The sequence below is a fragment of the Pipra filicauda genome, unplaced genomic scaffold, assembly GCF_003945595.2.
Source record: "Pipra filicauda isolate LSUMZ 115617 unplaced genomic scaffold, ASM394559v2 scaffold568_size315820_pilon, whole genome shotgun sequence".
Taxonomy (NCBI): domain Eukaryota; kingdom Metazoa; phylum Chordata; class Aves; order Passeriformes; family Pipridae; genus Pipra; species Pipra filicauda.
Window position 1 is genome coordinate 1 of NW_024104718.1, and position 13,396 is coordinate 13,396.

At 65.5% G+C, this 13,396-nt stretch overlaps 2 protein-coding genes and 2 non-coding genes across 5 annotated transcripts; 2 read left to right on the forward strand and 2 right to left on the reverse strand.

The window, feature by feature from the left end:
* Window positions 1-42: 42 nt before the first annotated feature.
* On the reverse strand, window positions 43-5,375 carry LOC120324508 (sorting nexin-17; the record flags this gene model as incomplete). The annotated part of the gene is made up of 13 exons (XM_039387473.1): window positions 5,230-5,375; window positions 3,513-3,587; window positions 3,189-3,306; window positions 2,808-2,872; window positions 2,622-2,732; window positions 2,140-2,230; window positions 1,879-1,966; window positions 1,492-1,561; window positions 1,282-1,374; window positions 939-1,142; window positions 500-622; window positions 305-382; window positions 43-117 (listed from the first exon to the last, which is right to left on the reverse strand). Coding segments are annotated over exons 1-13 (1,254 nt in total), but the record flags the coding sequence as incomplete, so codon positions are not given.
* A 262-nt stretch (window positions 5,376-5,637) lies between these two features.
* LOC114003000 (translation initiation factor eIF-2B subunit delta) lies at window positions 5,638-10,280 on the forward strand. Of its 2 annotated transcripts, none has more exons than XM_027749481.2 (12): window positions 5,638-5,760; window positions 5,831-6,070; window positions 6,435-6,641; window positions 6,839-6,921; window positions 7,126-7,217; window positions 7,572-7,686; window positions 7,999-8,075; window positions 8,250-8,352; window positions 8,577-8,704; window positions 9,377-9,557; window positions 9,641-9,821; window positions 10,039-10,280. In XM_027749481.2, the coding sequence occupies exons 1-12, from the start codon at window positions 5,682-5,684 to the stop codon at window positions 10,236-10,238; spliced, it is 1,686 nt and encodes a 561-aa protein (XP_027605282.1). In that variant the 5' UTR covers window positions 5,638-5,681; the 3' UTR covers window positions 10,239-10,280. The 2 variants fall into 2 exon arrangements, with proteins under 2 accessions (XP_027605282.1, XP_027605281.1); XM_027749480.2 differs by having other exon boundaries at window positions 5,641-5,760; window positions 6,432-6,641.
* Window positions 10,281-11,031: 751 nt separating this feature from the next.
* LOC114003011 lies at window positions 11,032-11,195 on the forward strand. Its single transcript, XR_003546081.1, has one exon. It is a non-coding gene; the product is annotated as a U1 spliceosomal RNA (small nuclear RNA).
* Window positions 11,196-12,276: 1,081 nt separating this feature from the next.
* On the reverse strand, window positions 12,277-12,440 carry LOC114003015. The gene has a single exon (XR_003546086.1). It is a non-coding gene; the product is annotated as a U1 spliceosomal RNA (small nuclear RNA).
* Window positions 12,441-13,396: the final 956 nt, after the last annotated feature.

Sequence of the window (13,396 nt, forward strand, 5' to 3'; positions counted from 1 at the left end):
GTTGTGAATGTGCCCCGCCCAGGCCCGCAGGGCCCCACTCACCAGCAGAGGGGGCGACTTCACAGCTTGCTGGCTGTCCGAGCGCCGCAGGGCCCCGTTCACCCGCCGCCGAAACATCTGCAGGGAGGAGCTCGGCTCAGCCGCAGGGTCCCCGGAGGCAGCTCCGGGGCTTAAAATTGGCCCTGGGGATCTGTCTGCCGGCCCCATCCTGAGGGGAGCACTCAGGGCCCAGCCCAGACCCCAAGAAGTCACAGGGGCAGGTTAGGATCCCACCCCGGAGACACCATCCAGCCCCAACTCTCACCTTGCGGATGCTGCCTCCAGACTTTTTCACCATTAGCTCATCCACCATGGACTGCAGGCAGATGCTCAGCATGATGGCCTGCAAGGGAGAGGTGTCACGGGGCTCCACACACCACACGCTTCCCACATCCACACCAGGCCCAGACTGACCCTTTTCCCCACAGCCACTGCCAGACCAGCATGCAGGCAGCCCTACCTGTGGGCTGGTGATGGTGACCCACTGCAACCGGTCCTTGCTCATCAGGTACTCAAAAGCCAACTCCAGCTTCACCTCGGACTTCCCCGGGCTGCTCCCTGAGGGGCCGTTGCTCATTGGCACCTGTGAGGGCACACACTGAGGCTGGGAGCCTCCAGAGGGGAAGTGGCAGCTCCCCAGGCCCCAGTGCAGACCGAGGGCAGTGCTCAGTCAGGCGTGGAACACTTGCGCAGTGCCCACCAGCCTTCTGCCACCATCAGCTCCCCTCGCCCCTTGAATGTCCTCACACCAACGATCCCCCAAGGCACAACTCGGACCCTCCCCAGGCCTGCTGGGCTGGAAGCCAGCGTCAGAGCCAGCACCTTTCCTGGGGAGAGGTGGCACAGCCAGGTCCCTCCAGCCTCCCCGGAGCCCTCCCTGCTCCCCAGGCGTCACTCACCGAGGACGTGACCCGCCAGCACCGCATGCGCGTGACCTTGAAGCTGCCCTCCTTGATCTGCTCGTTCGGCAGCCGCACCTGGAAGTTGAGCTCGTTGTTGCCAGCGCTGACGACGACGTGGCAGCCCTTCTCTGGGAAGTCGGTGACGCAGGGGTCAAACTTGAGATAGCCGTAGTACTTGAGGGTCTGCGCCAGGCGGATGAACTGCGGGCAGATCCGGGGATACTCAGCACCGCCGGCCGCCCACCCAGGCCAGGAACAGGTGACCAACCTGGCACCACACAGGAGCAGGGCTGGTGCAGCACCAGGACTGCCCCAGTCACGGCATCACACCCTCCCCTACCTCCTTCTTGGAGACTTTTTCCTGCAAGGACTTCAGCTGCCGGTGCTGTTCCTTGTTGACCACGATCCATCCGTGCTCGATGTCCGACACCGTCTACCAAGCAGCAGAGGCTGGTGAGCAGCTGGGCTCAGAGCCACCCGAGCCCACACACAGCCGTGGCTGAGGGGTGCAGTGCCCCTCCTCACCTGGCTGGGCCACACCGACCCTCACCTGCGCATACAGCAAGTTCAACCCCACACGATGCTCCATCACATCGTCATCATAGGCCGAGTCCCAGTAGCTGGAAGAGAACCACATGGGTCAACCTATTCCCCAGCTCCTAACAGCGATGGGGAGAAAATCATCCTCCTGTGGGATGAGGCACCAGGCTGACTCTCTGGCCAGCTCTCCTGTAACCGTTGGTCACTGTGCCCTGCTCCCCCTCTAAACAGGATGCCATGGGATGGGCTGAGCCAAGCAGGGCAGCCCATGCCCCGGTGTCATGGCCAAGTGTGTTCCTGGAGGCCAAAGCCCACGTGGGCAGCAGTGGCAGGAGAGCAGGGTCCCTCTGCTGAACAGGGAGCCTCAGACAGCACCCCACTGCTGCCCCCCGCTCACCTCTTGCGCAGGATGATCCGGAACTCGGGGTTGTGCAGACTGGTGACCGACACATATGGCAGCTCAAACTCCTGCAGCTTCCGCACGACTGTGGGGAAACACCAGGTCAGCAGTGGCTCGGGGCAGCAGTGCCCCCCAGACCCCTCAGCCAGGGTGCCTGGGGTACCCGCTGGGCCTGCCATCCAGGGCAGGGTCCAAGCACACAGCCCTCACTCCGGGCAGGGTACAGGGCAGATGTCCACTGCAGTGGGCTCTACTCACAGGAGAAAGCTCCGTCCTTGGTCTCTCTCACTAGGAAGAGGCTGAAGTAGCCAACCAGGTCATCTGGCAGATCCAGCTTGGAGGCTACAGCCTGGGAGTGAGAGCAGGAGGTCACCACTTCCCGAGAGAGGTGGCACTCCTGCATCCTGACCCTGCAGTAGGACCCAGCCCATGTGCTTTCTGGGGCCTCTCAACAGCAGGAAGCCAGCACCTCTGCTGCCCTGAGGCCAGGCCTGGGGCGTCACTGCCACCAGGAAACAGCTGGGGGCCCCCTCGACATCAATGTGGCCCCAGAGACGCCCATCAGCACACCCTTTCCAGCTCCTAGCTCTTCAGTCCCACCAAGTCAACCCTGCTCTGGGGTGGGGATGTGGCAAGGAGGGCCGGGGGGGGGCTGCTGGGCTGCGAGAACCCCACACATGTGGGAAACCACAGAATGCAGCAGGAGGAGCTGGTCACACCCAGCATGAGAGCTCTGGCACCTCAAGGACGTCCTCCGTCTGGTCCGAGGTGAGGATGGTGACCTTGACCTTCTGCCCATTGGAGAGCAGCACTTCCAGCACCACCTCCTCCGTAGGGATCTGCTGCGTCTCCTGGAGAGAGAAGCAGGACTGGCACCCCGGCCCCTGGGTGCAGCCTGAGGGCCCCTGTCCTGGCCCCACCCTCACCTGCTGGGCCTTGCGCAGGAAGCTGTTGAAGGTCTCGCTGCCTCCCAGCATCGGGTCCTGCCGCACTGCGGGAAGGGGAGCGAGGAATCAGGAGTCCCTGAGAAGGGACAGGGACCCACACCAGTGCCCAGCCCCTCTGCACTCCTCGGTTTGCCCCCAGACTGTGCTGGGGCAGCCAGGGAACCCCTGCAGGGCCCCCCTCTGCCTGCGCAGGGCAGGGGCTGGGACAGCAGCTGGCATCCAGAGGACAAGCCCAGCTAATGCCAGCGTGACACCGGGAGTGCCAAGATGGGCCCTGGTGAATGGAGCAGTTCAGGAAGAAGCCATGGGCAGTGCCTCAGTGCCCTGCACGACTGGGCTGGGGCAGGCAGGCCAGCTTACCAGCCTGCATGTACTTCTCCAGCTGCTCCCGTCGCTGCTCTACCTCCGCCGGGGTGAGCGTGAAGATCTTCTTTGGGGGAAAGGCTGGGACCACGTTGGCACCATACTCCTTCCTTAACTGGGAAAAGAGCGGAGTGCTGCGAGAACCTCCCTGGACGTGGTGGCCCCCGAGCCCCCACCACAGCTGACTCCCAGGGACCCAGCAAGGGGAGCAGAGAGTTCACCAGCATCCCTTAGCCACGTGGGCAACCTGCAGTGTGCAAGAACTCAGTCGGGATGTCACAGAGCAGGAGTGGGCAGCGCAGCTCCCCCCACCCTCCCTACCTGCTCGTGCAGCCCCAGGAGCTGGCTGTAGCGCACCCGGCAGTGCAACACCCCGTTCACGTGGATGTTGTAGGCCTGCAGGGAGAGATGCCAGTCAGATCCCAGCACACGCCAGATGGAGGGGGCCAGGGTCTGCCCAGCTCGAGGTACACAGGACACCTCAGGGAGCACCCAGGAAGAGGCGACGCCCCTGAGGACCCTGTCAAGGGACAGATTGTCAAAACCATTCAGGAAGAATGAGCACATTCAAGAGATGTGTGTGCTGGACACCAGGAAGGCCCAACCCCGTGACTGCCCAGCTACAGGGAGCACAGAGCCACGTTGCAGCCCCACAGACACGAGTGTCCCCAAGCCAGGAGGCAATGCCACCCCTCCCAGCTCCCAGGGCACCCCGTGGAGGTGGTTCCTGGCTGTGCCTCTTGGTGCCCCCTCTGCCCTGGCTCAGCTCCCTCTGACGCCACAGGCAGAGCAGAGCTTTGGCTGCCAAGTGCTCTGGGCCCAGCAACTCCACAGCCCAGCTCCCGGCGCCACGGGCAACGTCCTCCCAGGGGACAGCACTGTCCCCTCAGCTCCTGCCGTCCTCAGAGCAGTGTTTGGTAGGATGGGAGGATGAGCCTCCAGCCAGCCATGGCAGCCCAGCCTCCTGTGGTTGCCCCCAGTGCCCTCCTGACTGAGCGCTGGGGCTGCCCAGGCTCAGCAGAGGCAATGGCACAGCCACACTGTAGCTCACACTGGCATCTCCCAACCCAAAGGCACCAGCCCGGTGTCTCAAGGTCCCCGCAGAGGGACCAGGAGGGACACGGGTGGTCCAGGCAGCACTCACACCTGCCCAACTCAGGGCCCTCCGTGGGGTCACGGCTCCTGCCCAGTCCCTGGCCTGCCCAAGGGCTCTCCTGAGGTCTCCCCCTGCCCAAAGAGCCACTGTGACTGCCGAGGGCAAAGTGCAGGGGGTCATGGCGTCAAAACATCTCGGGGGCTGCCTGCTCCTCCAGTCTTGTGCAACCGCAGCTCCTGCAATCGCCAGGTCCCTCCATCGCTGCTCACCACCGTGTCCGTGCCCTCACACCCCACCTCGGGCTCCCAAGGGGAATCCTCCGGAGAGGGATCTCGGCACCGGAGGGTCCCCGCGGGACCGTGGAGCCCAGGGCTGCCCACCTTCACCCCGAGAGCACCGTCCCGGAGCCACCACCCACCCCGGGGGCTCTGCCCGCTACTGCCGGCCCCGGGGGGCGTCCGGGCACCCCGTGGCCGCCACCGTCCGGCAGCGCAGCGTACCCCGGCCCCGCTCCCGAGGCGCTCACGGCGCAGGGCACGGAGCAAAACAGGAAGCCTGGACAGACGGACGGGCGGGCCAGGATGAGCCGCGGCCGGGGATGGGACCGGACGGGGCCCGTGCGCGCTGCCACCCCCGCCCGCGGCGCCCCGGGCAGGGCAAGGGCCGGGCACCCCCGGGGCGGGCCCAGGGACCCCCACACCTGCTCCCGGGGCGCGGCGGAGCCCGATCCTCGCCCGGCCCTGGCACGGGGCGCAGGCCGGGGACTGCGGCGGGCCGGGGACTGCAGCCTCGCCCGGCACCGGCACCGGTCCCGATCCTGATCTCGAACCGCCACCGCGCCGGGGCTGCGGGCCCGCATGGCCCCACCGGGGCCGCACCGCACCCGGGCCGCGCCGCCCGCTCTGCTCCGAGGGACGGCTCCTCTCCCCCGGCCCCGCTCACCACGTAGGCGGCGGCGCCGCCGTCCCCGGCGCGGGTCTCGGTCTCGGGGATGGAGAAGTGCATGGCCGGGCCGAGCGCGCCCTCTCTACCCGCCTCCCGCCGCCGCCATCTCGGGCCGGCGCTCCCCGCGATGGCGCGGCCGGCGGCACCGCCCGCCCCGGGGCCGCCCCGCTCCGCCCGCCCGGGGCCGCCCCGCCCGGCCCGCTCCGCCCCGCTCCGCCCGCCCGGGGCGGCCCCGCCGCGCCCCAGCGGCCCCGCAGCGCCCCAGCGGCCCCGCAGCGCCCCCGCCGCGCGGGGCTGAGCGCGGGCCCGAACGGGCCGGGCCCGCCGCGGCAGCCGCGGGGGCAGGACCGGGGGGGCGGGGCAGCGGGAGGGACCCCCGGGACCGGACCCGGGACCGACCGGCACCGCCCCGGCCGCGGAGTGACGTCAGCGTGCGTCACGCGGGGACGATGACGTCACGGGAGTCACGCGGAGCAGCCTCCGGCCGGCAGGGGGCGCTGCGGGCGGGCGCCATGGCGGAGCGGGAGGGTGAGTGCGGGACGGGATCCGGGGATCCGGGGCACCGGCACCGGCACCGCTCACGCTGCCCTCCTTCCAGGTGCGGGCCCCGAGGGAGCCGCGCCAATGCCGGCGGGACCGCAGATGAGCCGGGCCGGGGCCGGTGCGGAGCCGGGGCCGCCTGACGGTGTGTGCCCGCAGGCCCCGGAGCTCTCCCGAGAGGAGAAGCTGCAGCTGCGGAAGGAGAAGAAGCAGCAGAAGAAGAAAAAGAGGAGTGAGAAGGGGCCGTCGGCCGAGCCCGCGGAGCTGGGGCCGCCCCCCGAGCCGGGGCAGCCGCCGGGTGAGCGCCGCCGTCCCCGCAGAGCCCCGGGCGGGGCAGCGCCGGGCCGGACGCGGGGGTCTCCCTGGCCGGCAGCGCCCTGGGCCGGGAGCGTCCTCCAGCGGGACCGCCGGGGCGTCCCCCCGCGCCGCAGCCCAGTCCCAGCCCTTGCGGCCCCGCACACCCGCGTTCCCGCAGGGACTGAGGAGCAGAGAGCCCACTCCCCTCCCCGCAGGAGCGCGGGGCCGCCCGGGGCTGCGAGGTGCTTGAGGTGCCCTCTCCCAGGGCAGCCTCTGGCACAGAGGGCTCTCCCTGCCTCTCACTGGGCTGCATCTCCCGGCGATGAAGGCTGGGTACAGACTCCCCTTTCCCTCCCCCGCAGCAGCCGCTCACCCCGCGTCCCCCCCGGCCTCGGCCGATGGCCCCAGCGACGGCAACAAGCCCGCGGCAGGCAAGAGCAAAGCGGAGCTGCGAGCAGAGCGCCGGGCCAAGCAGGAGGCTGAGCGGGCCCAGAAGCAGGCCAGGAAGGCAGAGCTGAGCCAGGCAGTCACTGCAGCCAAGCCCCGGCCAAGCCCCACCGAGCCCCAGTCCAGTAAGGCCATGGTCACCACAGGGTGCAGAGGGTGGGTGAGCGGGGAGGGAGGGTCTGGGGTGGGCACAGGCTGCGGCTGCCTATGCAATCCATCTGTAGTGTGGGTCATACCTGTCCCTGGATCCTGCCCTGCCCTGCCTTCTCTGAATTTGGGGGTGCTCCAGGGCAATTTGGCCTCACCCCGGCTTTCCTCGCAGTGGTGAAGCGGCTGCCGGAGCACGTGCAGGTGGATGACCCCGCTGCCCAGAGGAAACTGGCCAAGAAGCTGGAGCGGCAGCAGGTAGGAGGAGGGCTGGATGACAGGCTGCGTGCCTGGGGCAGCCGTGCTGTGGGAGCCGGGGGGGCACGTGGTGGGACTGGGACCTGCTCTCTGAGGGCAGAGGGGATCTTGGCGTGCCTTGAGCAAGTGCTGGGTGTGACTGGTGGCCCTGGAGTGAGCAGGGCTCTCTGGCGACCCTGGCTGAGCCATCACACTGGGCTGCAGGTACCTCTGAGGCAGGACTATGGCACCAAAGTCAACCTGTTCTCCCACCTGCACCAGTACAGCAGGAAGAAGCCGTTGACGCAGCAGATGAGGTATGAGGCCTCCCCAGCCCAGGCCCCTGGCAATGTTGGGCTCTGCTGTTACTGGCCTATTGGCCTGGCTGCAGAGAGATGGGGTGTCTTGGTCCTGCATGTGGGATAGGCCTGATGGGGTGGTGGGGGACCCTTTCACTTGCTTTGGGGAGCGGTGGCAGGGGCAGCCTGATGTCCTCCCTGTGCAGTGAGTTCGGCCACAGGAGAAGGGGCTGCGGGGTGAACCTGGCTCCTCAGGTCACTGCCAGCTCTCTTCCTGGGCTGTCCCTCGGGTGGTTGGGCTGGGGGCCAGCAATGGGTTGGTTGTTTTGGGCTGCAGAGGTGCAGACAGCTCCCTCCCACTGGTCCCTGCAGCATCCCCTCCACGGTGATCCACCCAGCAGTGATGCGCCTTGGCCTCCAGTACTCCCAGGGCATCATCAACGGCTCCAATGCCCGTTGCATCGCGCTGCTGGAAGTCTTCAAACAGGTATGTGAGCAGATACCTGGCGGCAGGGGCGTTGCGGCAGGCACAGGTGTGTGTTCCTGTTCCCTGACTGCTGAGGCTGTATTTATACTCAGTCATCAGCAGCCTCTTCCTCTGGGTTGTGGGCCCTGCTGAGGTTCTGTTCTGGCACTGGCACTGCAGATTTGAGTTGCTAGGACACCCTTTGCCCCACAGTGGCAGAGTGTCAGGCTATGCAGGACACACACGTGCTTGGGCTGCAGCCCCTTGGGCAGGGTGGTCGCTTGCCCTACCCTGAGGTGCCCTGAGCTCATGCTCCCTTCCTTCTTGTGCCAGCTGATCCGGGATTACTCCACTCCCCCCAACGAGGAGCTGTCTCGGGACTTGGTGGCGAAGCTGAAGCCACATATCAGGTGAGGGCTCCAGGTGCCAAAGCTCCACGGAGCGTGGTCCATCAATCACCTCTCTGGAAAGGTGTCCACTCAAACTTCAGGTGACTTCCTTGCAGTTCTACCTCCCTGCCCACCCTTCCTGTCCCTGTCCTGGCCCTCCAGGCTGCTCTGTAACTAAACCAGTTTCCTCTGCAGTTTCCTGAACCAGTGCCGGCCGCTCTCGGCCAGCATGGGCAACGCCATCAAGTTCCTCAAGAAGGAGATCTCGTGCCTGCCTGACACCCTGCGAGAGGAGGAGGTGAGTGGCCCTGCTGAGCAGCAGGCTCTAGGCCCGGGGTGGAGAGGCTGAATGGGGAGTGGGGTGGCATGCAGACTGGGAGCAAGGGTGGGATGCAGACTGGGAATGGTGCTTCAGTGGAGTTGGAAGCATGTTACTTTGGAGAAGAGACCAACCCCCATCTGGCTCCAACAGGGAGCTGCAGAGAGTGAGAAGGTCTGTATGGGATGTCTGTGTCTCCCCAGGCAAAGGAGAAGCTGCAGGACACAATTGACAAATACCTGCGGGAGAAGATTGTCCTGGCAGCTGAAGCCATCTCAAGGTCTGCCTTTGAGAAGATCAATGACCATGACGTGATCCTGGTGTATGGATGGTGAGCACAGAGCACGAGCAACCAGGCCAGTGGGTGGGAGGAGGAAATGGAACAGCACGGAAGTGAGCACGGGAAGTGAGGCTGTGCTAGTCCTATGCAGGGCTTGGCTCTGTCTCATCTGGTGTGTCCAGAGTTGGGTTCCAAGAACCCCAGAGTCACAGCTTCCCTCCACCCGGGGCACTTGCAGAGCAGTCGTGGCTGTTCACTGGATTTTAAACAAGCTGCAGCAAAGTCAAATGTCAGAAAGCAAAAATATATGAGCTTATTCTTCCTTGGGAGGCCTATGTCCCAGGAAGTAGAGGTGGGAAAAGGAGCCAGAGACTGCTGCAGCAAGAGTCCAGGTGTGATGTGTGTCCTGGATGGAGGAAAGAGCAGGGGCAGGAGGCCAGTGCGGGCCTGGAGCATTGGGAGAGGGAAACTGGGAGAGAGTTTGGAGAGGTAGAGAACGTCATGATGGTTACAGATGGGGAGGTCAGTGCTGCTTCAGGGAGGACTGAGATGTCCGCTTTCCCAGGGGTGGTTCCCTGTGCAGAGACAGGGAGAGGGGCCCTGGGAGCCGTCGTGGCAGGAAGGTTCTGGAAGGGGCAGCACTCGTGAGGGCGAGGGTGGACGTTGTGGCTGGGTGAGAGCCTGGCCTGGCGTGAGGGGGCAGGTCCTGACGGTGCCCGTCAGCTCCTCCCTGGTGAACCGCACGCTGTGCGACGCCCACGCGAAGAAGGGCCGCGCGTTCCGCGTGGTCGTGGTGGACAGCCGGCCGCGCCTGGAGGGCCGGGAGACGCTGCGCCGGCTGGTGCGCAAGGGCATCCACTGCACCTACGTGATGATCAACGCCATCTCCTACGTGCTGCCCGAGGTGAGGGGCTGGGCCGGGGCCGGGCGCGGGGCAGGCTGCAGCACGATCAAAGGTGCTGACAGATCCCTGTGCTGCCCCGGCAGGTGTCCAAAGTGCTGCTGGGAGCCCACGCGCTCCTGGCCAACGGCTCTGTCATGTCCCGGGTGGGGACATCGCAGATCGCGCTGGTCTCCAAGGCCTACAACGTGCCCGTCCTGGTCTGCTGTGAGACCTACAAGTTCTGTGAGCGAGTGCAGACAGACTCTTTTGTCTCCAATGAGCTGGGTATGGCTTCTGTCCCCTTCCTCCCACCTAGGATGTCATCCCACTCCCTGCTGTGGACCACAGCAGGCTGCTCTGCCCTGCCATTCCGCTTTCTGGGCGAGGGGACACCACTCGTAGTCAGGGGGGCCTGGCAGGCAGCAGCAGTGTGTGCTCCCAGGGCAGGATGGAGAGGTGCTATCCTTCCCCCTGATCCTGCCGGCTGCTTCTCTCTCCACAGATGACCCCGATGACCTGATTGTGCTCCGGAAGGGCCAGGCCCAGCTGGGGGGCTGGGCCGAGAACAAGTCCCTGCGTCTCCTCAACCTGGTCTATGATGTGACACCCCCAGACCTGGTGGATCTGGTCATCACGGACTTGGGCATGATCCCCTGCACCTCGGTGCCTGTGGTCCTGCGTGTCAAGAACGTGGATCAATAGTCAGGACAGCTGCATGGACACTAATAAACTAGGCCCACAGTACCCTATGTGTGCTGTCTGTTGTGGTGGGGCAGAGCCCTGGCACCTGTGTCACCACTGGGGTAGCTCTGCACCTTCCTTTGGGCGTGCTGGCCCAAGCCCCTCTCTTCCTGCTCCAGGCTGCAGCGGGGAAGGGTCTTCTGTGTCCCTGAGCCACTCCTCTGGGAATTGGGGAAAAAGGGACACTGTGGTGATGGCCCTTGGCTCAACCTCCTCCAGCTGAGCTTCTGGCAGCCCCCTCGAGCTGGGCTGCAGTGGAAGAGCTCGGGCCCCTCCTGCCGTGGCCTCTGGCGCCAGCCCTGGACTGGGGCCTTCCCGCGGGGTCCGGCACGGTGGCGGACGGTGCCCGGAGCAGTGAGGCCTTGGGGAACCGCGGCCGGTGCTGCCCCGGCACCGGGCACCGATCGGGTACCGCGGGCAGCGGGGCTGGCGCGGCACCTTGGGGGCGGGGCCTGACGGAAGGGGCGTGGCCATGCAAATCGCGTCGCAAACGGCGGAGCGGCTCCAAGGCGGGGGTGGGGCCTCATCGGAGGGGCGTGTCCATGCAAATCACACACAGCTCGCGGGGGACGCCGGGACACGTCCCGCACACAGACCCCGCGGCCACGCGCGTCCGCGGGCGCTGCTGCGCGGGCGGGGCCGTGCGGGACGGTGGGGAGCGCGGGGCCGCGCGGGGGCGGGGCCGGGTGGTCGGTGAGCGTGTGGTCGGGGTGGGTGCGCGGGGCGGGCGCGGTGGGGCCGGGGAGGTGGAGTCATACTTACCTGGCAGGGGAGACACCATGATCAGGCAGGTGGTTTTCCCAGGGCGAGGCTCATCCCTTGCACTCCGGGTGTGCTGACCCCTGCGATTTCCCCAAATGCGGGAAACTCGACTGCATAATTTGTGGTAGTGGGGGACTGCGTTCGCGCTCTCCCCTGATCACGTTGTTAAAAGACAGATGTGGGATTTAGGCAATGCTTGAGGTGCGCAGGTCAGGCGGTGCTGCGGGTCGGGCGCTGGGCCTCCACAGCTGGAGGTGGCGGAGTGAAAGCGGAGAAGCGTCCCCTGGACGGGGACGGGGACGTGGCGAGGGACACCGGAGCAGCGGGATGTGGGACCGCGGGTGTTGGGGGCGAACCTCGAGGTGTCCGGGATCCTCCGAATAGGCAGGAAATCTGTGTTGGGGGCCCGCTCGCCCTCCCGGTGCGAGGCTCGGGAATAGCCGGGGGTCCTGGGGCATCACAGGACGCCCTCTCCGAAGAGGCGCTGCCGATGCCCGGGAGACGCATCCACATTCCCGGCTGGAATTAGCCAGCGGATCCCTAAGGGCGGGCTCTGGGCTTCTGCGCCTGGAACCGGAACGATCCCGGGAATCATCCGCGGGAGCGGGTCCGCGCAGGGGAAGAGTGGTGGAAGTGCCGGTCCCGCTCCGCTGTTACTGTTAATTGGCAAATAAGAAGCCCCTAAGCCTCAGTTTGTGAGCATTAGTGGGCAGGCGTTCTTTATTATCAGCACTGGACACACAGGGAGGACTGCTTCCCTAATCATCTGTGTGTCCTGTTCTCGCTCAGCGTACCTAATATGTACGTACAATTTTACATATAAATGTCTTACATATTCACTACTTTTCTCAGAAAGTTCATTCAGATGTTACTTAGCTCTGAGAAGTTCCTCGGAAATCCTTATTTGGTCACTAGGGGACTTCTGGTGCTCTCTTGGTGGTCTCTGATGGTCTTCTGGAGCTTGAACTTACCTTGCACTTGTCCGTTGATCAGCGTATTTACAGCTGGTTACAGAGAGCCTTTGTTCAGCATCTCTTATCGAAAACCGGATACTTCCGTTACAACTACTCTAACTGAAAGCATTCATACGCTTGCTAATCTTGCAACTGAACCCTGACAGAAACTCACATCGCTAAGGCCCGTGGGAAATACTGAATGCGGATACACCCCTGAGTGCCCGGGTTTGCGCACGGACAGAGCTGCATCACCTGCGAAATCTGTCCTTTAACGGCCATGTCAGGGGAGAGCGCGAACGCAGTCCCCCACTACCACAAATTATGCAGTCGAGTTTCCCGCATTTGGGGAAATCGCAGGGGTCAGCACACCCGGAGTGCAAGGGATGAGCCTCGCCCTGGGAAAACCACCTGCCTGATCATGGTGTCTCCCCTGCCAGGTAAGTATGACTCCACTTCCCCGGCCCCACCGCGCCCGCCCCGCGCACCCACCCCGAGCACACGCTCACCGACCACCCGGCCCCGCCCCCGCGCGGCCCCGCGCTCCCCACCGTCCCGCACGGCCCCGCCCGCGCAGCAGCGCCCGCGGACGCGCGTGGCCGCGGGGTCTGTGTGCGGGACGTGTCCCGGCGTCCCCCGCGAGTGGTGTGTTATTTGCATATCCCAGCCTCCTCATCTACAAGACCCCGCCCCCTCAGTCAGTACATACTCGTGTGGCCCCGCCCCCGCCCGCCAGGCCCCGCCCCTCCGCCCGTCCTGGTCCCGCTCGCTCCCGGTTCCCGCCGCACCCGCGGAACCGACGCGCCGGCGGCTCCAGCGCGGACTCCCCGCCCCGGGGCTCGCCCCTCATTCGCTCGGTCCCGCCGAGGGCTGATGGCCCGGGTCGGGCTGGCCCGTGCCCCCGAGCCGGGGCACTGGCAGTGCCGACGGCGCGTTCACCGGCCATTGACACCGCACTGTGAGCCGGGGGACTCACAGCACCTCGGTGCCGCTGCCGGAGCTGCGTCACAGGGGCTCCTGGCACCCGTATCTTGGAGTCCCTCCCTCACCACTGTGTCCCGGGTCTCCCATCACCCCAGCTTGGGGATGGACTGTGTAGCCACTGACAGTCTCCAGTCCAAGCCTTTCCACCTCCTCTCCTCTTTCTCCCCATCCCCTCCTGCACTCAGCATCATTCCTCTGGTCCTTGCCTGCCCAATCCAGGCCTCGTTCCAGCCTCTCACATCCTAGTTTGGTCCCAGGTCAGATCAGCTGAACCCTCACAGACACAACGACCAAAACCAGCAAACCCAACCAGCCCTCTGTGCCAGCCCCAGCAGTTTCCTTATCCATCCTCCCACACCCGGGAGCCACCCCCGCTCACCCAAAGGTTTTGCTCCAGATGTTTCAAAGAGTGCCAGAAGT

Coding starts and splice junctions, on each gene's coding strand:
- LOC114003000 (XM_027749480.2), top strand. CDS start 5,682: ATGACGTCACGGGAGTCACGCGGAGCAGCCTCCGGCCGGCAGGGGGCG. Junction 7,218..7,571: donor CCGTTGACGCAGCAGATGAG/GTATGAGGCCTC, acceptor TGGTCCCTGCAG/CATCCCCTCCACGGTGATCC. Junction 8,076..8,249: donor AAGCTGAAGCCACATATCAG/GTGAGGGCTCCA, acceptor TTTCCTCTGCAG/TTTCCTGAACCAGTGCCGGC.